At 39.2% G+C, this 25,611-nt stretch overlaps 1 protein-coding gene across 4 annotated transcripts in view; it reads left to right on the top strand.

The window, feature by feature from the left end:
• LOC108438107 (potassium/sodium hyperpolarization-activated cyclic nucleotide-gated channel 1) overlaps positions 1 to 25,611 on the top strand; it is a 169,738-nt gene that overhangs the window by 96,043 nt on the left and 48,084 nt on the right. For all 4 annotated transcript variants that reach the window (XM_037546019.1, XM_017715686.2, XM_017715703.2 and 1 more), the window contains exon 4: positions 17,919 to 18,137. In XM_037546019.1, coding sequence (XP_037401916.1) covers positions 17,919 to 18,137 — 219 coding nt within the window. The remainder of the gene's footprint in view (positions 1 to 17,918; positions 18,138 to 25,611) is intronic.

Here is a 25,611-nt window from a genome sequence, read left to right as displayed (position 1 = left end):
GATAAAGGGAGAACTAGCTATTGGGTGGAAGAAAGGTAGGGAGAACGTTGAGTTACAAAAAGAAGTCAAATACATTTTAATTATTATTTTTATGTTTTACAAAGTTAGTATTTCTTCTAAAGCTTTGGCCTGCAGTAAAAATACTGCCAGTCCCGTAATGCTCTGATGAGGTCCTAGACAGGGAGTTTGGTTATTTTGGTAGTGGTGGGTTCTGATAGGATGACATGTATCTGCAGGGCTAATGGACAGAGAGGAGCTGCATGCTGTTACTTAATCATTCCTCTCTGATAACACACTGGACACTAACTGGGTCAGCGATAACAAAAGTATGTTGTCATTTTATATTGATCATTTCTCTTGTAGCTTATTGAGCCAAGCAGAGAAATTTTGTCAATAGTGTAAATTCTAAACAATAAATCTATTTATTTATTACAAGTTTTAACATTTTACAATAATTAGAAGTTGCAGAAAGAAACTGACATTCTTTACATTTTTGCCATATTTGTTATTGTTTGATATTCAAATCAAACTGAAAATAATAAAATATGTGCAGAATCAAACTTGTTAATGCAGAATGTGAAGAGAATGTAAGTGTAAATCAATTCATAACTATGTACTTAATTGTAGATTAATTAATACATTAATTGCTTTGATGCAATAGATAAACACTGTATGTTTCAGAACTAGTCTATGTATGGAAACTAGGCTTCAAAATCAGCTTGTGTTGAATTTATCATTTGTGATGTCACAAAATAAAATATTATTTTTATAATTATTATTATTATTATTAGTAGTATTTATTTATTTATTTATATAGCATTTTTCATGCCAGCGGCAGCTCAGAGTGCTTTACAGATGATGATGGTGATAGAGCTTAACAGTAATACAAGAAATTCTAAGTATTCATTTGGAATCATACAAGAAAATGACACGGATCAAATTAGGAGATAAACACCACGAGACGTAGAGTTGTAATTAAATGCTTCTTTAAACTGAGCACTGAGCTTGACTGTCTAATAAAAGGTTCCACGGTTTGGAAGCAGAATAACTGAATGAGTCTCTCCATGTTTTCTGTGTTTTACAGAAGGTGTTTGCAGAAGGTCAGTATCTGCAGATCTTAGATCACATGCTGGAACACAAACAGACAGACACTCTGTGATGTAAGCGGTGCTTTAAGGTCATTTAGAGCCTTAAAAACTAGTAACAGAACTTTAAAATCTGTCCTGAATGATACAGGCAGTCAGTGCAGTTATGTATGCTGTAAATGTCATGATGCTAAATGTAAGCCTTTAAATGATAAAAAATACTCATGATTTATGGTTTGGACACTGGTAGAGAACCTTTACATTTTTTGTAACTTTAAAAAAGGATCCCTTAAAGAATCATCAAATTAAAGGTTCTTCGGGGAAGCAAAAATGGTTCAAACGTGACATTATCCCAAACAGACATTATCCCCCTTCTTTGTTGACTTTATTTCTAAGCCAAAGAGATGCACTGTTAGAAACAGCTTCAGAATAAAAGAAAATGTACCAAAACATCTTAAAAATCTATTAAAATGAGCAACAGAATGAACAACATTCAGACTTTAAGATGGCAACTGTTACTGTTTTAGCTATGACATATGTTTGTTCATGCTTATAGATAACAGTATGTCATACAGTGTTAGAAACCACTTAAGCAAGTCTATTTGAGATTGCTTATCACCTTGATGCAGCTTGAAGCAAAATGTGTGGTCATTTAGGCAGGCAGTTAGCACAATGCTAATTGGTGGAGTAAAAGCTTCCATTATTTGTTAGCTATGTTAGCCTCATAGCTCCAGTGCAAAACCAAAGAAGCAAACTTTGTACAACAAATCAACTGTTTACATGTATGTAAACAACTGTGTATGTAAATTGAAAATTTTGCCAAACTATTACTTTAAGAAAGTAATAATTCATTCATTCACTATACCTTTGGATACGGTATATGTAAATAGCCTCTGTTTTGATTGGCTGCCCTAAATTGTGTGTAATTTAAATGTTAAATAAATAGTCTGGACTGAACACTCCTATGAATGTGTGGAGTGAAACATCTGTAGGCTGAATAGGCAGATATATGTAAATACGTTGTTTTCCATGACACCACAAAAACAGGGAATTCAAAATGGACCGTTTTAGCAGCTTAGTTTGTACAAATTGACTATATGGACTGTGAGTGAGCAGTTTGTTTTGAAAGGTTAACAGTGTTTATATGCTACATCAAACTCTCTTATTTCAAAAAGAAAAAAAGAAAAGATTTCTCCAAGATACGGAGCCTGTAAATGAGCACAGGCCACGACCACCATCAGAACACAAGCACCTTTCAAATCTCCAGCAGTGGAACTTCAGAAAAGGCCACTTTGTCACCGTCCTGCTGGTGAAACGAGCCCAGCATGAATGGATTTAGCATGCCAGCCTAAATCTCTTAAACACTGTTCCGGGCTCTCAGGGGTTTCCCCAAGACCCTCAAACACTTCACTTGAGATGCGCACAAACATCCCCAAGCAAAGCTGCAAAAATGGAGGATGAAATACAAAAAAGGCAGAATAGTTTCAGTGTGAGGGAAGGGACATATCAAATGGATTTAAAAAGTCTTCTGGTGCATGTCCAAGCAATAATGAGATAAGATGATGGTGCATTTTATGTCCATCAACTCATGTATTCAAATATGTTCTCCAAAATTTTCTCTATCACACTTCTTCTTCTTCTTCTTCTTATTATTATTATTATTATTATAGGTTAGTCATCTTCTTAGTTGTCCATGAGACAATATCCCAGAGCACTGTAGGCCAGTGGTACCCAGCTCTCCTCTAGGAGACTTTCCTGCGGAGTTTAGTTCCAGCCTGTATCTAATACGCTGATCCAAACACTTACTTAACTTTCATGCTTCTGATCCAGCCAATCAGGGACTTGGGAACAGATAGATTTTCGATGGAACTAGACTCTACCTGAAGGTAGATTTCCAGGATCAGGATTGATGACCACTACTATAGGCTTCTTGAATCTATAGTACTGAGCGAACTCTGCCTTTATTTCTGAATCATCTGTGATTTTTTTTACTCATTTATTTATTTATTTAGTTTTATGTAAGCACATTTAGAGCACAGCCTAGATTGCGAAGTGCAGTAAATACTTAAAAAGTTAGCTTGTGATGTGAACTATATAAAAATTTATGAATTTTCAGCTTTGTTCGAGCACATTCTTTATACATGAAATAACTGTCACAACAGCATGAAGAAATCAAATAACTAACAGAGAGGGTGGCAGAAAGAGCTACGCCCTTTAAAGGGTTAATGTATGTTTAACTCTGAAACCTGACTTTTCTGGTTTAACACATCTTGTTGGTTTAACACTTTGTCTTAACTAAACAATGTCAAGTCTGCACATCAGCTCAGAATGTAATCAACCAATGAACAACTAGTATGGTACATTTCTTTTCTTTGGTGTGAATGTAATTCAGGGCATTTTTATAGATTTTATGCATCGTTTATTGGACTACAAAATGTATGCAAAAGCCCCTGGTCAAATGACATGTTGATTTTCATGTTGAAGTGAAAATAATTTAACACATCCTCTACAGAGAACACAGAACACACGTCTACACATTCACTGTTTATTTGCTGAACTTAAGGTGTTGAGAAAGACCTAAAATGTGGGCTGTGTAAAAGTTATGGCACACTTTATATATTTATTTCCAATACTTTGAACCCTAAAATGTTTACATCCTGTAGAGGATGTATTAAGTTATTTAGGGGTGGGCAGTATAACAATATAACAAAGTTAACAAAGCCACTCACCTCTGATGGTCTGCCTGTTTTCTGTTGACTAAATCAGCAGTGCATTCTTTCTTCTTACCAGTAAAACAAACAGTTGATTTTGACACACCTAATGTTTTCACTGATTCCTATTTTTTTGCCTTATGTCAGCCTTGCTTTACAGGCGCTGACATTTATTTAGTCTTTTGATTATAAGTCTACAGCAACAAATTGCAGACGACGCCTCTAAAATAACCTTTATGCTCTGTGTTCTCTCTCTTGTTCATGAACTAGTGATGCCTGGAATAAGACAGCTGTGCTGCCCACTGTCCAATTACTTATGGCTCCCAATATGTAAATTGTTGTAGCCCTACTATATAAATACATTTGAATTAAAGCTAAAATGTTTCACTGTAACCTTAAAGGAATTGCTTCATTTCATATCCATGTGCTGGAGTGCAGAGCCAAAACAACAAAAACATAGTCATTAGTATCGCATGCCCTTTAGCAGAAAAGCAGTGCTGCACTTTTCAACCAGTGCTGCTGCTTTTTAGTGTTTGTTTCATCTCCGTGTGTAAATCAATAGAGCACACCTCAGTGCATTAATTATTTAGCTCCAGGCGCAGACTGGGGTTTAATTAAAATGGATGCTACAGCCCAAATTGGGATTTTAGAATGCAATCTTCTGGACAAAATATTCACTTAAAATCTTAAAAGGCCCACCGCCCCCCCCTCGCTTATATCTCACATGTCACTTTGGATAGTTGGGCTGTCATCCACCTGTGATAAAAAGTGAAGGCAGGGAGGGAGGGAGTGAAGGAGGGTGTGTACAGAAAGGAGAGGGAAATTACTGTTCTATTAACTGTTAACTCACTGGAAGAGGTCCAGACAACTCACAATTTCAAGGCAGCCTGATTAAGTATTGCTTTTTCCAAATGTACAGCATATTTCTATCTTTTTTTAGGGAGAGAGGGAGTGAGAAAAGGTGTGAGTGATGGAGGGAAGGAATGAGTGAGTGAGTGAGTGAATGAAGAAGGATGTGAGTGAAGGAAGGAGAGAGGGGGGAGTGAGTGAAGGAGGGAGTAAGGGAGGAAGTGAGTGAGAGAGTACAGCAGTGAGGAAGTGACTACAGAAGGGAGGAAGGTAGTGAGAAAGCAAGTGAATGAAGTTGGCAGTGAGTGAAGGAGGGAATGAAAGAGTGAGAAAGGGAGGAAGTAAGTGATAGAAGAAGTGATGAGGGACTGTCAAGGGAGGGAGTGAGTGATGAGGGAGGGAGTAAGGGAGTAAGTGAGTGAAGGAGGTTGTGAGTAATGGAGGACAGGAGTGAGTGAATGAGTGAGACAGGGAGGGAGTAAATGAAGAAGGAAGTGATGAGGGATGGAGTGAGTGAGTGAGTGTAGGAGAGAATGATGAAGGAGGGAGAGAGTGATGGAGTGAGGGAGTGAGTAAGTGAATGAGTAAGGAAGTAAGTAAGGAAGCGAGGGAGTATGTGAGTGAGTGTAGGAGAGAATGATGAGGTAGGGAGGGAGTGATGAAGTGAGAGAGTGAGAGAGTGAACAAGTAAGGAAGTGAGTGAGTAAATGAAGGAGGGATGGTGTGAATAAGAGCGAGTGAGAGAATGAGGAATTGAGTGAGTTGGGCAGGCAGGGAGGGAGGGAGGGAAGGAGGGGGTGAATGTAGGGATGGAATGTTCTGCCCAGTGAAATCAATAACTACAAACAATAAAATGCATATTAATAATGAGTACATGGAGTAGTGCTCTGCTGATTGTTGGTTATTTGAACCTCTGGTGTTGGTGCAGGGTTTATACTGCGTCTGTGTTACGCTGCAGTGCTGTTAGTGCTGTACTGGTGCTACTGTTCCTCACTCTGTCAGAGAGGCTGTGAACACACTGAGTGTGAATCTTAAAGCTGTAAACTCTAACAGCCTGCAGACTCGAGGAGGCACTGTGAAATATTACTGCAGTTTCACTATCGCCTGAATACAACACTGCAGCTGCTCTTCCCCCGGAAGGAGAGAGAGAAATTACAGTTCTACTCTTAGTTCACTATTAGAGGTTCAGTGCACTCAAAATTTCAAGGCAGGATTGTTACTTATTGCTTTTTCTGAATGTGCAGCATCTTTTTATGTTTTATAGTGCGCTTTTATAGGTGCGGTGCTGGGAAAATTGTTCTACTAGTACCCCCTGAAAAATGTTTTTATATTTTAAATGCTTTTATTCTTTCTCTTGTTTTTATCATTTTTATTATATTCTTATTTTATATGTGCAGTGGAACAACGGACGCCATATCGCCCCTACACTTCCAGCCTGTCAGAATGACTGCAACCCCATTTTAGCATGTTTTTTTAAATGTACCCTCACCCACTTCTACAGGTTAGCGTCAGTGAGTTAACTGACTAGCCATGTAAACTTTAGCATGCTAACTTGCCAACTAGCTGAGTAAAGTAATGAAGCTGTACCATAACTGTGGAGTAGTTTGCTACCTAAATCCCAGCAAACAGAACATTATGGTTTTAAAATATTTTACAGCGATAGCTTATAAACAGCTTTGTCTATCATTATTTTTACATTTGAAAAAGAAAATATGTCAGGTGGCAGTGATTTCTGGGCAAGTTCTGCTGCTGAAATGGACACTTGTGGTCACTCACTCCCTTATCTAACACCCTTCACTTGAACTAATACAGTAACTGAACGTCACTTTAGATGGTCCACCGATGCAGAATAAACAACAAACCTGAGTAAACTTTGTACTGACATTTCATTGTAGCTCTAATAATCTTTGTGGCCTGAAAAAAATGTAAACAACACTTTTTTTTCTCTTTTTTTCTTCAGTTTTTTTATTTGGAATCTGGTGCAGAGACCAAAATTTCGGTGCATTCCCACTGTGTTTGTGTTCGGACTGCCTGGTTGAAAGTCTTGAATTGGCTGGCTATTTGTTTTTCAGTCTTCGCCTACACATGGACAGACTATTAAGTACCTCACTTTCCTAAAGCTGTAAGCCTCTAAGCAGAAGCTTGCAGGGTTCTCATCCCTGGTAGCACACTGTTAGCTCCTCACTGCTGCAGGGATTCTTTAACACTAATCACCTCACTCCCCCTTTCCCCGGGCAGTGCTTCAGAATCAGGACATGCTCCAAAATTCTTTTAGATCAAATCTCAGAATCTCACTGGTTTAAATTTCCACGCCAGCACTGCACAATAAACTTGATGAAGATTTCTACATCAGTGAAGTAAATCAGTGTAATGTAATGTAAATCAGCACATAATTGTGCCTCCATGAGAGACGTTATTACAATGTTAGTGTTTTTTTTTCTGTAGAGACTGGATTCTCTTTGTTAACCTCCAGCCCTCCTTGTCACTCCCTCCACTCAGAGACAGATGAGAAATATCGACTGTTTTCCTTCCCTCACAATCAGACATTGCAGTCTCTGTTCATTCTCTGACACTTACTGTGTATCTCAAGTGATTTGCGAGAGCTTAGTGGACAGTACTTGAAGAACGTGTTGATTAGCTCTGTGGTCTCTGAGTGGAGGGGTATGTGTTTATGTCAGTCAGATTGCTATGTCTGGGTTTATGTGAGCCTGTGTATGCATACAGTAGTTAGATGAATGTTTCTGATTGTGTGTGTGTGTGTGTGTGTGTGTGTATATATATATATATATATATATATATATATATATATATATATATATATATATATATATGTGTGTGTGTGTGTGTGATATATATGGACCATTTGTTTTGGTTCATTATTCATGAAATTAACTCAATGCAAATTAGGAATGCAAGATTATTTGTGTGTGTGAGTACCCAAATAATATACAAATACATGCATATTATTACATTAATACATATGTACAATATCTATGGAACATATTCTTATTACATATACGTATAGCAGTACTAAAATCAGAGACCACCTTTTATTTGTCCAAACTGCCGTTATGCACAAGTTAATTTTTCAGCTTCAGGAAAAAAGCAGAAAACATGCAAAAAAAAAAAATACAGAGAAGGCTTAACAACTTAACAGAAGATCAAATTGTACAGTGTTCAGTGTGTCCACTCTTTGTCATTAGTACAGCTTCCAGTCTCTTCAGAAGAAAAAAAATGTGCAGGAATTTTTTCACACCTCCAAAGTTCAGTCTTAGAAGTTGGTTGCATTTTCTGCTTCTCATCATCCCACATTTAATTCTATTGAGGTCTGGACTCTGGGGTGGTCAGTGCATTGTTCTGAGAACCCCAGCAGCTTCTTCATTCGATTTACAAATGTTCTTCTTCTGTATATTTCATTTTCTCAGTGAGGGCTTCTTGACAGCTAAACATCCTTTCAGACCCATTAGCTCTGAGCTTTTTTTCACGTTGGAAGGATGGACAGAGACACCTGTGGATTTTTTCATTTTTTAAAATGGAAATTGATTTGATCATGTTTCTCTTTTTCTGATGGGGACTGTTTTGGTGGTCTAACAAGCTGTTGCACAGTTCTTCAGAGTCTCATTTTCTCTTTTTTGAAGTCCAGTTTTTCTTTCCATAAGTCCTATTTTCTTTGCCTTCCTCTACCCTGCAATGCATATATGTTCCATATGAATTATTATGTAAAAATGCATATGGAACATATATATGACCCCATGTCCTGACAAAGACTGGGTGTGCCTGACTACTTTGATCTTGTGCAGCGTGCAGGCAGCATTATTGATGAGGAGGCAGTTAAGACGCTTCCATGTGAAGCAGTTTCCAGTAGTGTGCTGACACATCATGGTCCACCTGATATCAGCTTTGCCTCACTCTCAGCTAATTATAGCACAGAACACAGAGAAAACAACACAACACATTTGTGGGAGGAGAGAAACAGTGTGTATTTATATTGCCCACTAGCAGTGCCAAATGGACAGAAATTTTTGAGACATTGTAAACACAATTTTTTAAAAATATTTTGACACTTCAGACCATCCAGTTGTCTTCAGACCAAGCCCAGCTGACTACTTCAGACCAAGCCCAGCAGCAGTGTGGTGTATGTTTCTGTAGAATCTGTGATTTGTAATCAAATGCTTGCAAGTGTAGCAGTCCTCTCGTTTTTAAAGCAGTGCCTCCAGTACCTTCAGCACACTATACTGTACAGTACTTATGGAAAATGTGGCTGAAGCATCACCAGGTATTGAACTCATGATCTTCTAATGCAGGGGTCGGCAACCATGCAGCTCTTTCACTGCCCTGTTTCAGCTCCACAGTAGAAGTAGATGTTTAGGTAAAAATAGAATAATCTTCCTTTGCATTAAAGTAAAGCCCTGCTGATCGTTCTAACACATCGTTCTGTTTTTTCTTACATAAACGTTTTTCTGTATCTAACACTGGAGTTAATGTAGTCTGTATCTGCAAATTAAAGCACATATTGCTGGTCACCATAGCAACAGACATCTTGTCTAGCTAGTAGCTAACGAAACGGCAAAGAGGAAGATTTAAGACGAACATTGATAATTTGGAGACAAATGGACTTATTTTCATTTAAAAGCATTCCAGCTGGTTTCCTGATATGTTTAATCTGCAGTGAAACTGTCAAACACTACAAAGTTGCAAAGTCGAAGTCAGCTTCTCGTTCACCAGCTTCTTGTTCGAATTTTCCCATTCCAGCTTAAATGGCTCAACAGTTACATTCTGGCACCTCAGGCACCGGTTCCACTTTAAGGTGGAACAGAAAAATTTGAACAAGAAGCTGGAAATAAGAAGCTGACTTCAGCCTCAGAGGAAGTTCAACATTGAGAGACATTTTACAAGAAACTATTTCACTTTTGATGTAAAGTTTCCTGGTTGAGAAAAGCGGCTATAGCTGAGCTAAAGCTTGAAGCAGAGCAAAATAAGTCTGTGTTTTCATTTATCTTTTTAGCTTATACTAGTACATTAGCACATACTGAGACATATTTACGTCTCAAGGAATGCATATACATAGGCAGAAAGCATGCATATGCAATGCATGTGCACACTTACTCAACCAAATACACATTCTTGATGTTCAATAAAACGACACACATGTTAGCTCAAGCACATGCTCTGTTCCTCAACAGCACAGCTGGGTAATTATTGGTGCACTACCTCTGTGGGCCAATAACACAAGTCCACAGCTTGTCTTATCTGTCTAATGTAAAGCAGCCAATACCTGCAGTTTTCCTCTGAGCCTGTGCTGTGGTTTTCCTCCTATAATTAATGAGGCTGTGTATTTTACTCAGGTAAAATGTGTTCTCCGCTTCTCTCTCCGGCGCCCACGATAATTGAAATCCGATCTGCAGCTAATCACACACAGCATTACGGATGCAGGGAAGAGTGTGTGATGGGTTCCCTGAGGTACACGCTGGTGTCTGAGCTTTACAGACGCTGCTTAATGATGTCGTGAGGATACCCATCTACAGGGCAGTAGGGTCTGACAAATAGGAACATTGTGTTGCTCATAGCAATACTGATTATAAAGTCAACCTGGAACTAAAATTGACCTTTTTTTGACATTGTTAGTTCATGTGGCTGGTTAAGCATGATTCACCATAGGAATAAAACATTTTAGTTTAAGTAAATAATAATAAAAAAAAGTATAAGTGTGGGCTGCCATACATCAGACCAGCCACCATTCAAGACAGAGGAACTCAGCATCTTATTATTATTGCTCTACATTGCTATACTAAACTCAGGCCAAGAGTACAAATACATAATAGGGGATGTGCGTCTTGAATTTGAACTGGGAAAAGTATAAAGTCTGAAGTCTTTACAATTCTTCTTCTTTCGGCTGCTCCTTTTAGGGGTCGCCACAGCGGATCATCTGCCTCCATCTTGCCCTATCGAACTCTTTACGATAATCAGACAAATTCTGATTGTCTATTTTCATTTCAACTCACATTTCTTGTCCTAGTCACATCATATTTCATCAAGAGTTAGTTAACTCATACAATACATACTTTTTGTTCCATTAAATCTATAGTGTAATACACTTGAATTTGTTACTTTGTGCTTTTGACGAGGCAATTTAGGGAAGCTGTGCCCTCTTGAAATTTACTGCAATTTCCCCCTGGGATCAATAAAGGAATCTGAATCTGAATCTTTTCTGCACTTCTTCCTGTATGCTATAGCTGCAGTTAGTACAGTTTGTGCGATTGTGCAGCACAGAGCTTCTCCAGTGTGCAGTAGTCTTGAATGAAACATTTTGAATTTTTCCTAATAATTTGAGCTATAATGTCATGTGTCATCTGTGAATTGTGAATTTCCCTGCTGTGGGACTAATAAAGGATTACCTTATCTTATCATATCTTCCGCTCCCACCGCCTGCACCTGTCTTGGAGAGAACATGCTCAACTAGCTAAGTGGCCCTCCCTAAGACCAGAAATACATCACGGTATAGAAGGAAAATGCATTGATTTCCCATTCAGGCACACTTTAAGAATGTCCATGACTGACGAGGTTTAAATCAGTAACATTAACTAAAACATGCCTAAAAATTAGCTAATAAACTGAAGAAGCTTAACTGCAGTGTTTATGAACAGTTTTACATACTTAGCCTTGGGCTAAACATCAGTATGGGATTCAGATTCAGATTCCTTTATTGATCCCAAGGGGAAATTGCAGTTGTTACAGTTGCAGCCATTTATGTAAAAATAAACACTTTACTAATAATGTAAGACAATATAGAGAAATTTACAGTATGTACACGAGATTTAAGTACTTATGAATATAGTAAGGTGGCGGTGATTGTGATAGTAAATGAAGCATCAGGTATAAAGCAGTTACAATTATTTAAATTAAGTTAGTGTCCCTCTGAGTTATTGCACACACAGTTGTTACTATTGCACATATGAACAGTTTTGTATTGAGTTTTGTGAATCACACACTGAGGGAGGAGTTATAGAGTTTGATGGCCACAGGTAAGAATGACTTCCTGTGGCGCTCTGTGGTGCATTTTGGTAGAGTGAGTATTGAGCTGAATGAGCTCTTGTGTCTCATCACTGTGTCGTAGAGTGGGTGGGAGCCATTGTTCATAATGGCCTTCAGCTTAGACAGCGTCTTCCTCTCCTACATGGCCGTCAGAGAGTCCAGCTCCACACCCACATCACCGGCCTTGCGGATCAGTTTGCTGAGTCTGTTGGCGTCTGCCACCCTCAGCCTGCTTCCCCAGCATGCAACAGCATAGATGATAGCACTCGCCACCACAGACTCATAGAAGATCCTGAGCATAGTCCGGCAGATGTTGAAGGACCTCAGGCGCCTCAGAAGAACACGTCAATGTTCTTAGCCCAGTCCAGTTTATTGTCAATATACACACCCAGATATTTGTAATCATCCACCGTGTCCACACTGACCACCCTGATGGACACATAAGTAGCACTAATGCTGTAGAACATTTCATTCCAGTAATGTTGGATAGCAGAGGCTTGTGCTGCGTTTCTGATCCTAGTAATAATAAGACTATAACGTTTATTTTTATGGGACACTTTGACCAAAATCTTATAGTGCTTCACCTGGAAATATAAATAGAACATTATAAAGATAAAATGCCATGGTCTAAATAAGAGATATCAAACTCAACCACTAAAAGGGCCATATTAAAAATCTCAACAAATCTGTGGGTCAGAGAGCATTTATATTTCAAATCGCCAGAACAACAACAGCAAAATAAAGCCATTTTTAAGAAACCTGTGTGTTACATGTGATTGCTTAATATAATGGCCACATAAGCTACAGTTAACTGTTATATCTCTTGAAATATCATCAGGATGTATGTTTGTTAAACCTACTTGTGTGCTTTATTTACACACCTGACATCTTTTCCTTGCTGCAAGTTCATTAATTCTTTGGATCAGTTTTTGAGTTGCTTAGTGTTTGTAGTGTGTATGTTAGTTGAACTGCAATGCCAGCTAGCCTGTTTATTGATGTGTGCAATTGGGAAGAAAACTGCCGTTCCATTTAAAGTGTTGTTGGGGGGGAAGTCAGTGCAAATTATGGAGTAGTGCATGCTGGGATTGTAGTGCAGCTTATTGTGAAATGGACTGATATTAATAGAAAATTAAAATAATTTAGAGGGCTGGACTGGATTGTGCTATGGGCCTGATCTGTCCAGCAGGCCTTGTATGTGACACATGGGGTCTAAATTAAAGAAAAGCATAATTTCATTAATAGTAGCAGAAAATGAGCCACCATACACTAGGCATTACCCATACCAAACATACGCATGTGTTTTCGGTCTGGGTTTAAAACCTGTCCAATTTACAATTCTTTATATTCTTTGGAATGTGATGCTGGGATTTAGCTGCTTAGAACATCTTCCCCCTGCTGAGCTGTGAGAGATTGTGGGAGTTTGTAGTATGCTGAGTGAAGTGGTTTAGACGGTCTATAATGCATCAACAGGTCAATAAAAAAGTCTTTGAGGGCTTTAAATGTTGTAAGCAAACCTTTGTAGTAAATGCGGAATGTAAGTGTAGATTGAAGAAGACAGAAGTAATATGCTCAAACTTTCTACTCCATTCTGAACTAGTTGGGGTCCATTTGGAGAGACAGCAGGGCAAACACATTACAGCAGTCTATTCTAGAAGTTATAAACTAATTTCTCAGCATCTTGTAGGGTTAGCCTGTTAGCATGACATATTACTTATAAGGAACATAACTGATAAAGTAGCAGTTAGTAGGGGTTACACCAAGTTCTTTAATTGTAGGACTTTAGGTTGCACTAGAAAACTATTATGGTCAATGATAAAATCTGCGCCCTTATCTCTTGCAGATTCCAAGAGTAACAGTGAGTCTTGCAATGTAATGTCACTGAATTTCATAAATTTTACAAATGGCCAGATGAAACCAGACTTCAATCTTCAAACCAACTATATGAGCAACTGCTGTTGACATTGTCAGCATGTCTGTAGTTTTGTGTTTTTAACTAATAACTGTAAAATAAGCCACAGATTTTTTATATCACACTGGCATGTGTTAAAAAAATAAACGCTGAAAGGTATTTTTAGTTTGATGTATCAATAACAGCTGTTGATGTAACTCTAATGCGAGGCCAGTGAGTGAACGCTCTGTGTGTACCAACGCTGCTATTTTTCCACCACAACGCTGTGCACAATTATCACATAATTTTTCCATCAATCTCTGAAAGAAACAAGCAATCAGTGTGGAGATTAGATTCCACATTAACAGGTGAGTCATTGCTGGAGTTCATTTAGCTGTAAATTTGCTGTCACTGCAGCCGTGCTGATGGATGATCTGCGCTGAGAGAGAGAGAGAGAGAGAGAGAGAGAGAGAGTGAGAGAGAGACTGAGAGAGACTGAGCGAGAGAGAGAGAGAGAGAGAGAGAGAGGACTCTGATTGTGATGCACCTTGCAGTATATTAAAAACTCATTCCTCATAACTTCTCATAACTTCACTCCCTACAGCACTATTGTGCCAGTTTTAGTTTTGCTTAAAGGAATAGTTCAGAAAACAAGGTACACATTTTTATCCTTATCCCAAATGTAGCTTATCAGCTAACCTTTGTAGTTTTGTAGTGGAGTTTGACTGGCTCGTTCTTTCCTCCAGAGTCTGGCATGCTCGTGTTCTACAGCAACCAAAAGCATGGGTAAAGCATGTTTTAAATCGTAACTTTAATTTCAATTGATAATGACTTTGAATAAATTCATATTGTTCAAGTACATGTGGCTAATTTAATCGATTTCCCTTATTTTCACGCTATATGATCTGCTCATAATATTACAAGAGACAATCATACAAAACGATCCCATTATATGGAGTTATATAAAATAACTTGAGTTTGGGGGGAAGGACCACGCCCGAAACTCCTCCCTCTCTACATTCAACTACCTTTAATTCTCCCCTCTCCGTTCTGTGACAGAACTTTGCATCCACCACCATCCTCTCTCCTCCCACACTTCCATGACTGCTTACTCTTGCTTACTACGGATGGGTTGGGGTTTACACTGGAGGGGGTGACACTGACATGGTAGCGGTATGTTAGTGTGTGTTGCTCTGGTCTGAGTGGATCAGACACAGCAGTGCTGCAGGAGCTTTTAAACACCTCAGTGTCACTGCTGGACTGAGAATAGTCCACCAACCCAAAATATCCAGCCAACAGCGTCCTGTGGGCGGCGTCCTATGGGCAGCATCCTATGATGAACTGATGAAGGACTAGAGGATGACCAACACAAACTGTGCAGCAGTAGATGAGCTATCATCACTGACTTTACATCTACAAAATGGACCAACAAATGAACAATGTCTAATAGAAAAGTGGACAGTGGGTGGACACAGTGTTAAAAACTCGAACAGTAGAGCAACACACACTAATAGACCACCACCACATTAGTGTCACTGCAGTGCTGAGAATGATCCACCACCTGCTCTGTGGTGGTCCTGTGGAGGTCTTGACCATTGAAGAACAGGGTGGAAGGGGACTAAGGTATGCAGAAAACAAATGGACTACAGTCTGTAATTGTACAACTACAAAGTGCACCTATATAGTAAGTGGACCTGATAAAATGGACAGTGAGTGTGGATACAAGCAGGTGTACTTAAAGAAATTATCGATCAGTGTATGTAGATTTAGGCATACACCTTGAACAATGCTAATTGGTATGGACCAATAAGCGGTGTGGACTATTCCTTTAAACCTCTCAGGAGGACACATGCACAGTGTGGGCTGGAAGCAGGGGGAGGAGCTGAGATTTGGAGCGCTGCAGTGTTTGCTGTATGAGTAGACAGGTAGTAGATTTAAGAGCTGGTTTTGGGAGCAGAGCTCTCCTCAGCACTTCCCCGTCTCGAGAAGAACAGAAAGAAATCTGAGCAGTCAGCAACTTGGGAGCAACTACAGAGGCGGTACATTACCAAAGACCTATCACATCTGTCTGCTGAAAAACAGTGCTCGCTTGCTTGCAGACACACACCCTCATGCTCACAGAGGGAATTGAAGCCATCCAGAAATAATTTGCTGCTTGTTTTAGTCCATCAGCACTGGGTCCCCGAGCGAAGCATAGCAGCGCAGGTCTATGGGGAATGGTCTTCCCCTCAGCCCTGCTGACCGATCTCAAAATACCTTTCTTGACCTGAAGCATCATATGGGTTTAATTTTTAAAGGAGAGATTATCAATAGAGTTATAACTTTCCCAAAAGTCCCAAAAAGAACCAAAATACCAAAACTGGTCAAATATATAGGGTGAAAGTTATTCTGTATGTGGTCAAAGATTGACACAGCACATGGACCGGCATACATGCATCATAGTCAGGGAAGGTGTGAGGGACACGACTAACCTGCACTTGTTTTCAGTTATACATGCTCTGATCTCAGCCCGTGCCTTGCAGTCGCAAATCTCTAAGAAAAAAACTTTGTATTTTATGATCAGTGACATTTTTCAAGGTATTAGTTTGGACTGATTGAACAGCGACCCAGTAAATCATTATTAAGCTGTGTGACCAAATTAGATCAGATACATTGCATGAATTTTTGAGAAAGTGAACTGAGAGTCATTTGGACTTGCAAATACTATTGTCTGAAACTTGTGCTAACTTGTGCTAAATCATGTGCTAATTTTAGATTATTTGTGTATGTTTCTGATCTGGTTAACTGGGTTTTGTTCTAAAACATATTAATCGCCACACAAATATATATATAAGATATATCAATGCTATGTTATGATAAAGAAACTTTTATTAGGAAAAAATAAAGCTAAAATTGTTGCAAATGAATATACAGCATTTCAATAATTAAACTCTTAACCTTTCCTAGGGTGTGTTCATATTTTTCTGTTCTATGCGCCCACCTATATAAAGAGTTAGCCTGATGTTGAATGTTTGATGTTTCACCAGATATTCACCAACTTTTAACTTTGACAATTCCTGAAGCGGTCAAACTTCTTAATGACGTGAAAGAGAAAAGGAAAAAGAGTCTAATTTCCGATCATTTCAACAGAATTATAAAGAATTCTAAGGCTTTCCATACAGCAAATTTGTCAAAGAGACATACTGGATGCAGGCAGAATTATTCAAAATTTCTCCAGAAATGAACACACTTCTGTCCGAAAGACAGAACATGTATAACTGTGGAGCAGAAACGAACAGCATTCTTTAAATGATCACTGCATTTAATAATTTATACAGATTTTGGATTACTTGCTCATTCCTGTGTTTTTCTCACTTGTAAAATGGCTAATACATCCTGCATAGAGCTACACTTTCTGTGTACATGGAAATGGAGCTTCTCACCATCAAAAGCCCCTCTTTGCTTTGCCTTAATTAGCTGTTTTGTACAAAAAGTGTTTCCCTAACTAATTTAATAGCAAGCAGGCAAGTAATAAATAAACAAATAAATAAATAAATAAACAAATGCCTGTCAAGATAGATCTAGTAGCCTCTTTTTGAATCAAATCAAATCAAATTTATTTGTATAGCGCTTTTTACAACGGATGTTGTCACAAAGCAGCTTTACAGAATTTCGGAAAAGACAAAAGTCTCACCGGGGGGACCCATCCTCCTCTGGTCAAACTACCTACAAGTGATTATACTACAAATATTAATAGCAGTAATATTGGTATTAGGAATAGCTAGGAGTCTATGAGAACATCAGTGTAGGGTACTGGCTCCAGCACTGATTCCTACCAAAAGCTACACCAACCCACTGTTTGGGTTTGTTGAAGTTTGTTGGAGAATGTCGGTTCCTTGTCTTTCTATGTTCACTCACCCATACTGGATGGAAGGATGCTGTGCGTCAGACGCACAGAGCTAATAGCAGTCACAGAGTAGACTAAAGGAAGGAGCAGAGGACAAAGCAAAGAAAAAGAAAAAAACTGAAGAGAAAATAAAAGAGGAGACGGCGCAGAAACCAGCAAACAATGAAGGTAGAAAACCAAAGAACATGAGGTCAAGATTGTATCAAAAGCACACAAAGTGAGAGAAATGTAGTATCAAAGAGTAAAAGATAGAAAAAGGAGGAAAGGGCTAGAGGCAAAGTGATAGAGGGAAAGCGATTGCAGGAGCTAGGAGAGAGTCTCTCAGGCATGAAGGGTGAGATTGCAGGGTGTTCTGTGGAGGCTCAGTGATCCATCACCAAGCTTCGCCTGCAAGTTTGTGCTAAATAACTTCTCTCCACCACTCCCCTCTCTCTTTCCATCCCTCCCTGGTTCTTTCTTTCTCTTAGAACGATTCCTGGGGGAAGCAGTACTCATACGCCCTTTTTAAGGCCATGAGTCACATGCTGTGTATTGGGTACGGAGCTCGAGCACCTGTCAGCATGTCCGATCTGTGGATCACCATGCTCAGTATGATTGTGGGGGCCACCTGCTATGCCATGTTTGTGGGCCATGCCACCGCCCTTATCCAGTCCCTGGACTCCTCACGTCGCCAGTACCAAGAGAAGGTAGGAGTTTTCTCAACCCCTGTATGTTTAAAAGAGCTTGGTTAAAAAAAAAAAAAAGTAATCAGTCAGCCACTATACATTTGCTGTCTGAAGTTAGCTTTTCTAGTTTTGCATGGCAACTACAAAGCTACTGTGCTAACAAGTAATGGAGATTGATACCCTGCCAGTTAGGATTCTGCAAGCTGCATGCTTAAATCATTACACACTTGCCTCGAACCTTGTTGAGTAGTTATATAATCTCGAAGAGACTTGCTAATGCCTGGCCCACACTACAGGATATTAAAAAATAACTGATGTTGAAAATGTGACCCCACACATAATGACATTATCACCAATTATTTGTCCTTGATCGTTGTTAGTCATCAAAATCCCCACAGTACCCAATGGTTTAGACTCTCTATCTTGGAGTTTCTTGCGAATTACTACACTGTACACCATAGGATAAACTGATTATCATTTATCAAGATAATCATTTAAAATCACCTTGATATTGGGAGACATTTTGCCTTTATCCTGTAGTGTGCGCCAAGCATAATTCTGACACTGTGACCTACTGTTATCTATAAAAACACACAAACAGAATTCAGGCTTTATGATTACCACTACTGCTGTTTTTAGCTGTGATGTAATTTTCTCCATTTTAATGGATAACAGTATGCAATACAGTGTAATGTAATTTAACTCAGAATTGTAATAAGCATGCAGTCTGTCCTTTTGGTTAGTCAGTTATTGCACTGGCTGACAGCTGAACTCAACAGTCAGTCAGTCAGTCAGTGCAGGCAGATCTCAGAACTGGAGCAGGATTTTTGGAACTGTCTAACAGTGGTGCTGGAAGGAATTGCAAAAGTCATAGATAGGCCTCCACTACCTCACAGTTACTTAACAGTTCTTAAAGTTTTCATCTTTGATTCAGATCTGAAAAAAAAACGGTGTTTCTGTCCATCCTTCCACTTTGAGAAAAGAACTCAGCACTATGAATCTGAAAGGATATGTAGCTGTCAAGAAACCTTTACTGAGTAAAGGAAACAGTCAAAAAATAAAATTTTCAGGTCAAATACAGAAGTTGCTAGTGTTCTCTAAAAGGCAAGTTTCCTGAAAAGAGTGAAAGCTGTAATAAAGGCATAGAGTGCACATACTAAATACTGAAAATACAGATATTCTATTTAGCTTTGGAGGCTTCTGTGTAATTTTCTGTTAAACGTTTAAATGTTAAATGTTTTCTGAGAAATGAGGAATGTATACTTAATACTTGTTTTAACTGGTGAGTAAATACTGGAAAGATGATCTCTGATGTTTGCACAGTACTGGATGTAATTGGACTGTCTGAGATGAATAGGTCCCCAATTTTCTGTATAGTTTTCCTGCTCCTGTTTGAATCAGTCAGCTAATTAACATGTAGTATTAGGTGACCAGACCCATGGTTTGGAATCCATGAAGTACCTAAAAAAACTTAGAATTGTCATGAGCACTTGGTCCCTTCCCTTTGGTAGTCAGTTGATGCACAGTTGAACCCACCATGTTTATGACCTTGATAAGCCCAGAGGTCTGTGTGCAGTCAGGCTGAGTGTGTAGTGGGTTTATTAATTGGACTTGACAAGCCTGAGTAACTGGTTACTGGGAAGGATTCAATGGCAGGCTAAACACGCAGTGAGGAAACGATCTTAGCATTCTGCTCCAGCTCCAGTAGTGCTCCAGCTTTGCTAAATGGCAAGACATTTATTAGTTGGTGACTGAGATATATGAAATTAGAATTATATCCTCTGTGCATCATACAAACAGTTGATGAAGCGTTGACTTCATTGTCAGCAAACTGTGATTTCATGTTTTGTGATCCGATTCAAGAACATTAGGTATCAGAGATGAAGACTTGAGTCAGAAACTTGGACTGCATTGTTGACTTGTTCACGACTCAACTCAGACTCACCCCTAACTGACTGATAATTTGAGACTTGTGAAATTTCCAGCCTGATAAAAACATGAAATCAGATCTGCCAGTCTTAATGCAGTAAATGAAGAAAATTTTAATGAAGACTTTTATTTTCAACCTTTGTTTTTACACAATCATTACTGCAATGCCATTTTCCCTGACCTTGCAAAAGCACGAGGTTCAATACAGCTTCAAATAAGTTTTTTATACAGGAAAAAGGACAGAACAAAGTTCTACATTAAGAAAATTAATGTTTAAATGAAACAGGAAAAACAACCAGAAACCTAATGCTAAACATTAAGCTGGATTAGCTATTATGCTAGCTAGCTAGCAGTTACAATACAAACTACTAACAGTTTCAAGTTGTTTTGCCTCTTTCTTTTAAGCACCACATGTACTGCATGTAGCATGTATTTTAAGAGACTTAAAACTTGACTCAGATTTAAACTCCAGAGACTTCAGACTTGACTCAGACTTGAAACTCACAGATTTGAGACTCGACTCAGATTTGAACCCCTGGTACTTGAGACTTATCTCTGACTTGAACCCCAGAGGCTCAAGACTCAACTTGGACTCAAAACCTACCGACTTGAGACTTGATTCAGACACGGGATTCGACTCAGACTTGAGACTCAAACTGGACTCTGATTGAACCCACTGACTTAAGTCATCACTTGGACTTGAGACTCAAATACATGACTCAGACTCAAACCCCAGAGACTTTAGACTCAACTCAGACTTGAAACCTTGAGGCTTGAGACTTGGATTCGAAACCCACCAACTTCAGAGTCAACTCAGACTCAAACCTCAAAGAATCAAGACTTCACTCATACTCGAACTCCAGGGACTTGAGACTTGAGTCAGACTTGAAGCCAAGAGACCTGAGACTTGACTCCAACCTGCATAGCACCAACTGTAACTTGTACTAACATGTGAACGTCACTGCTTGGTGTTGTTTAATTTGAATTGAGCTAAAGAAGAAAAAAATAGGATAAAATAACAGTATAATAAACATTTGCACTGTAAGGTATCGTGATAGTTAATGAGAGTGTATATGTGTGAGTCTCTAGTAGGAGGTAGAGGCTTCTTTTTCATGGTAGCTGTAGCTTCCTGTTTTGTATAGTGCATTACTTTCTTTTTTGCCCTTATTGTGTATCATGTACTTTAAATCGTATTGCGTTCACTCACTGCAGTTCATTTCTGAGTCAAATCACGGATGTAATACTCTTACCTTGATTGCTCGGTACACTTAGGTGTATTGACTTTATCTCCACTAAGTGGGTTGTGGTCTATGGATCTATCTAAGAGAGACCCTTAAAAAGGGTCTAAGAGAAAGAGAGAGAGAGAGAGAGAGAGAGAGAGAGAGAGAACGCAAGCGCACAGGGATTGGTAGATAATCCCTCCTCTTAGCGTATTGCCTTTGAGGGTTTGTTGCACTGCAGCTGCATCATTATATCCACTGGTTCTCCCAGAGGACTTATCCAGAGAAAGAATGACAAAAACACTCAGTCAAGGCTGCCGTGTCGCTTGGAGACCGGCTCATTTGCCCCTGGAGTAGCGCGACTTAAAGCCTTTGTTTGGGTGGCGACTTGGGTTTTGGTGGCAACTTGGGTTAGTAGGGGTTTAACATCATACCCACACATAGATCATTATCAACCCCCATTGCTGATGTCTTTACAGAAGATGAAGCAGAAATTAAAGAACAGGAAGTAAAGCTGACACCATCAATGATCTCAGTAATTGAGTATTCTACTAATGATTTTCATCATTATTCAAGAAATAGAATTTTAGAAGTAAAGTCGAACAATGCAAATCTCTAACTGTGCAATAAAAAAAATTCATAAATTGGAGTCCATCAGGCTTCTCTACTTCTGAGAGAACAGTGAGATAATTTAAAATATGCATTATCAACATATGAAATGATAACTATTCACTGCTGATACAGTGAGAGGATACATATTAGTAGTTTAATTTTAATACAATAATTAAGTAATTGTAAGCTAAAATATTTAGCACATGCCCAGTTTAAAAATATTTTAAAAAGAGTTTTAGTGAAACATTTAGTGCATACTATTTCAGTACTTAAGTTACAGAATGCCTAATAAAGAAATAACTGTATCTTAACCCCACTGTTTGGGTATTACTGCATCCTAACTGCACTGTCTGCTGCAGTCCTGAGGAGGATAAGTTTCCACTTTGAGCCTTCGTTCCTTTTGCTCTTTAGGGGTTTTGCAGCCGTGGTTCATCACAGTGGTTCTTCCTCATGTTCTTAGAGAAGTCATCCTTTGAGCCTTGGTTCCTCTTAGGTTCCTCATTGGTTGTTCCTCATGTTTTTAATGTAGTTTTCCTTTTATACCTTGGCTCCTCTCAGTGGTTTGTCATCATGCTCTTAGCATTTTTCTTGTTGAATCTTTTTTTTATTTATTTTTTTGTGTTGGCTCCTCTCAGTTATTCCCTTTCCTGCTCTTAGTGAGCTCTTATTTTTTGATTCATGGTTCCTCTCAATGGTTCTTGATTTTAGGAAGTTTCTCACTTTGAGTTTTGGTTCTTCTCAGTGATTCTTGCTTTTAGGGAGTTTGTCTTTTGAAGTCTTATTTTTTCTCAATGATTCTTCGTCTTGATTTTAGGGAGTTTCTCCTTTTGAGTCTTGGTTCTACTCAATGGTTATTCCTCTTGATGTCAGGGAGTTTCTCCTTTTTTTTATAAGTGGTTCTTGCCTTTAGGGAATTTTTCTTTCTGAGTCATGGTTGTGCTCAGTGGTTCTTGCTCTTGATTTTAGGGAGTTTCTCTTTTTTGACTCTAGGTTCTTCTCAGTGATTCTTCCTTTTGCTTTTAGAGTGTTTATTTTTTGAGCTTTATTTCCACTCAGTACTTCTTCCTCATGCTCTTTCTACATTGAATAATCAAGTCAAGTAATTAATTAATTAATGTCTTATTGAATTTGATACACATGTGCAGTGCAGTATCATGTTCACAGGGTGTGGTTTCATAATCATTTATTGTAAGAAATACACCACAGTAAAAGTAAGATGTTGATTTATCAGGTTGTTTAACAAAGTAATTGACACATCACTGAAATAACGGCGAGAAACAGGCTCAGATTCCACTGCAAACAATGTAGGACAATTATTAGCGCTAAAGTATTGTAGCTTTACAAAGCAGCACTACCCCCTTCAATTATCCTTGATCAATAGACAAAACATATTAGTGAAGGCATGTTAGAGTGAGCCGGTTCAGCGTTTCTAAAACGAATGAGATTCCCTCCTTCTGGTGATGGGAAGCTCCATACATGCTCCTTACATCAATTACCCTGTCATGTCCCCGGCATGCAGCCTTATCTGAATTACACGCATCGCTGGGGTCACCTTGACTGTGACAATGATGCAGCAGCCAAGAATGGACAAAGGCTTTTTATTAATTTATATCCTCTCCACCAGCTCCTACATTAGCTCTTATCTTCCATTTAAATATGATCCTCTGACTTTGCCAAAGCAGCATGTGGTCAATATAAATAAACAAAGTGGCCACACACACACACACACACACACACACACACACACACACACACACACACACACATACAGATGTCACACACTGTCCTTTCATTAACACTCGCAATGTCGCTGCTACCATTTCCAGCCCAACAAGATATCTGAGAGAGTCTGGCCCCATGTCAAATGGACATTAGATATGGCTCTGATATTCAGTGCTTTGCAAATGGTGAATGTAATGAGAGAGCAAAAGAAAACAAGAGAAAAGGAGAACAAGAAAGAGCCCTTCAGTGCCAACAATCCAAAACACAAAAAATTAAAGAGTGAAGCTCAGACAGAAGCATCCCTGAAGCATGAAAAGCAGAAAATCTATGAAGATGCAGAAAAGATAAGCAAAAATCAAATCCATGATAGATCCATTTACAGCACCACTCTCAAACAATGCTTACGCATAATGCTCAGGTGGTTTCCAATCTGCACTGGCATCTGAGGCTTTGTGGAGCTCCTGCTCAGATGAAGATCCAGTGGAGCTACAGGAAGATCAGATGATATCAGCACATGCAGATTAGACTGAACGGGTATGAAACCAGACTGTATTCACATCAAACTACAAAGTACTGGAAGACTGAATCAAATAGGTGAGACAGTCAAACTACAAGCTACAAGATCACGTAACATTAGCACACAGAGTAGACTGAATGAGTGTAGACACTAAAGTGTATTTATTTCAATTCAGGAACTACACTCTTAAAAATAAAGGTTCTTAAATGGTTCTAGTAAAAAAGCTCCACTTCTGTATCATTTCAAAGAATAACTGTATTAACTGTCCCTCTGATTTGTGCTGTTGTGAGTGTATAGCTAGACTTCTTCTCTCTTTCCATCTATCAGGTAAAAGGCACACAGTGGAACTAATATCCCAGCTGTTCAAGGTTTAAGCCTTTGCTGCTATTTTTTTAAAAAAGTATAAATTGTGGATTGATTTCAAAATTGTTTGAGCTTCATAATTATCATTAGCATTTTATCAGCCAGACTTCAGAACCAGAATTTCTAAGCGCAGTCAGGGGATGGAGGGTGTCCGGTTTGGTGACCTCAGGGTCACATCGCTGCTGTTTGCAGATGATGTGGTCCTATTGGGGACATCAGGCCGTGAACTTCAGCTTTCGCTTTGCAGCCGAGTGTGAAGCGGCTGGGATGAGGATCAGTACCTCTCCACCCTCTCCTGCCATGGTTCTCAGGCAGGAAAGGGTGGAGAGCCCTCTCTGGGTCGGGAATGAGCTCTTGCCTCAAGGAGTGGAGGAGTTTAAGTATCTTGGGGTCTTGTTCACGAGTGATGCTACAAGGGAGCAGGAGATTGACAGGTTGCTGCTGGGTCAGCACTGATTTCTTTACCGGTCTTTTGTGGTAAAGAAAGAGCTGAGCCATAAGGCAAGGCTCTCGATTTACTGGTCAATCTACGTTCCCACCCTCACCTATGGTCATGAGCTTTGGGTAATGACCAAAAGAACGAGATCGTGAATACAAGCGGCCAAAATGAGTTTCCTCTTAGAGATAGGGTGAGAAGTTCGGTCATCCGGGAGTAGAGCCGCTGCTTCTCCACGTCGAGAGGAGCCAGCTGAGGTGGTTCGGGCATCTTATTAGGATGCCTCCTGGACCCCTCCCTTGGGAGGTATCACAGGCAAGTCCACCCAGGAGGAGACCCCGGGATGGATGAATAGATGGATGGATGGATGGATGGATGGACTTCAGAACCAGAGTTCAGACTGAAGCAGTACAGGAAGACTAGATCAAATGGGTTTATTGTCATCACTGCAATACAAGAAATTGTATTATTATGTATTATGTATCATACCGCATGCATTTTTTTGTGTTCTATAGATGCTAAAATGAGAAGCATGTTGTGCTCCAATGGTACAGCAACATAAGAGGCTAAAAAAAGCCCAGTGGAGAAATGGCCCATGCAGAACCGACCCTTCTGTGAGCTCAAAACTCCATTAACCCTTTAAAATCCCAGGCTTATTACCTACTAAGCATTCTTATTCATTAGTGACAGGGACTT

This window comes from Pygocentrus nattereri, chromosome 16 (assembly GCF_015220715.1).
Source record: "Pygocentrus nattereri isolate fPygNat1 chromosome 16, fPygNat1.pri, whole genome shotgun sequence".
Classification (NCBI taxonomy): domain Eukaryota; kingdom Metazoa; phylum Chordata; class Actinopteri; order Characiformes; family Serrasalmidae; genus Pygocentrus; species Pygocentrus nattereri.
Note: the sequence above shows the minus strand (reverse complement) of the source record. Positions and strands in the feature narration are given on the sequence as shown.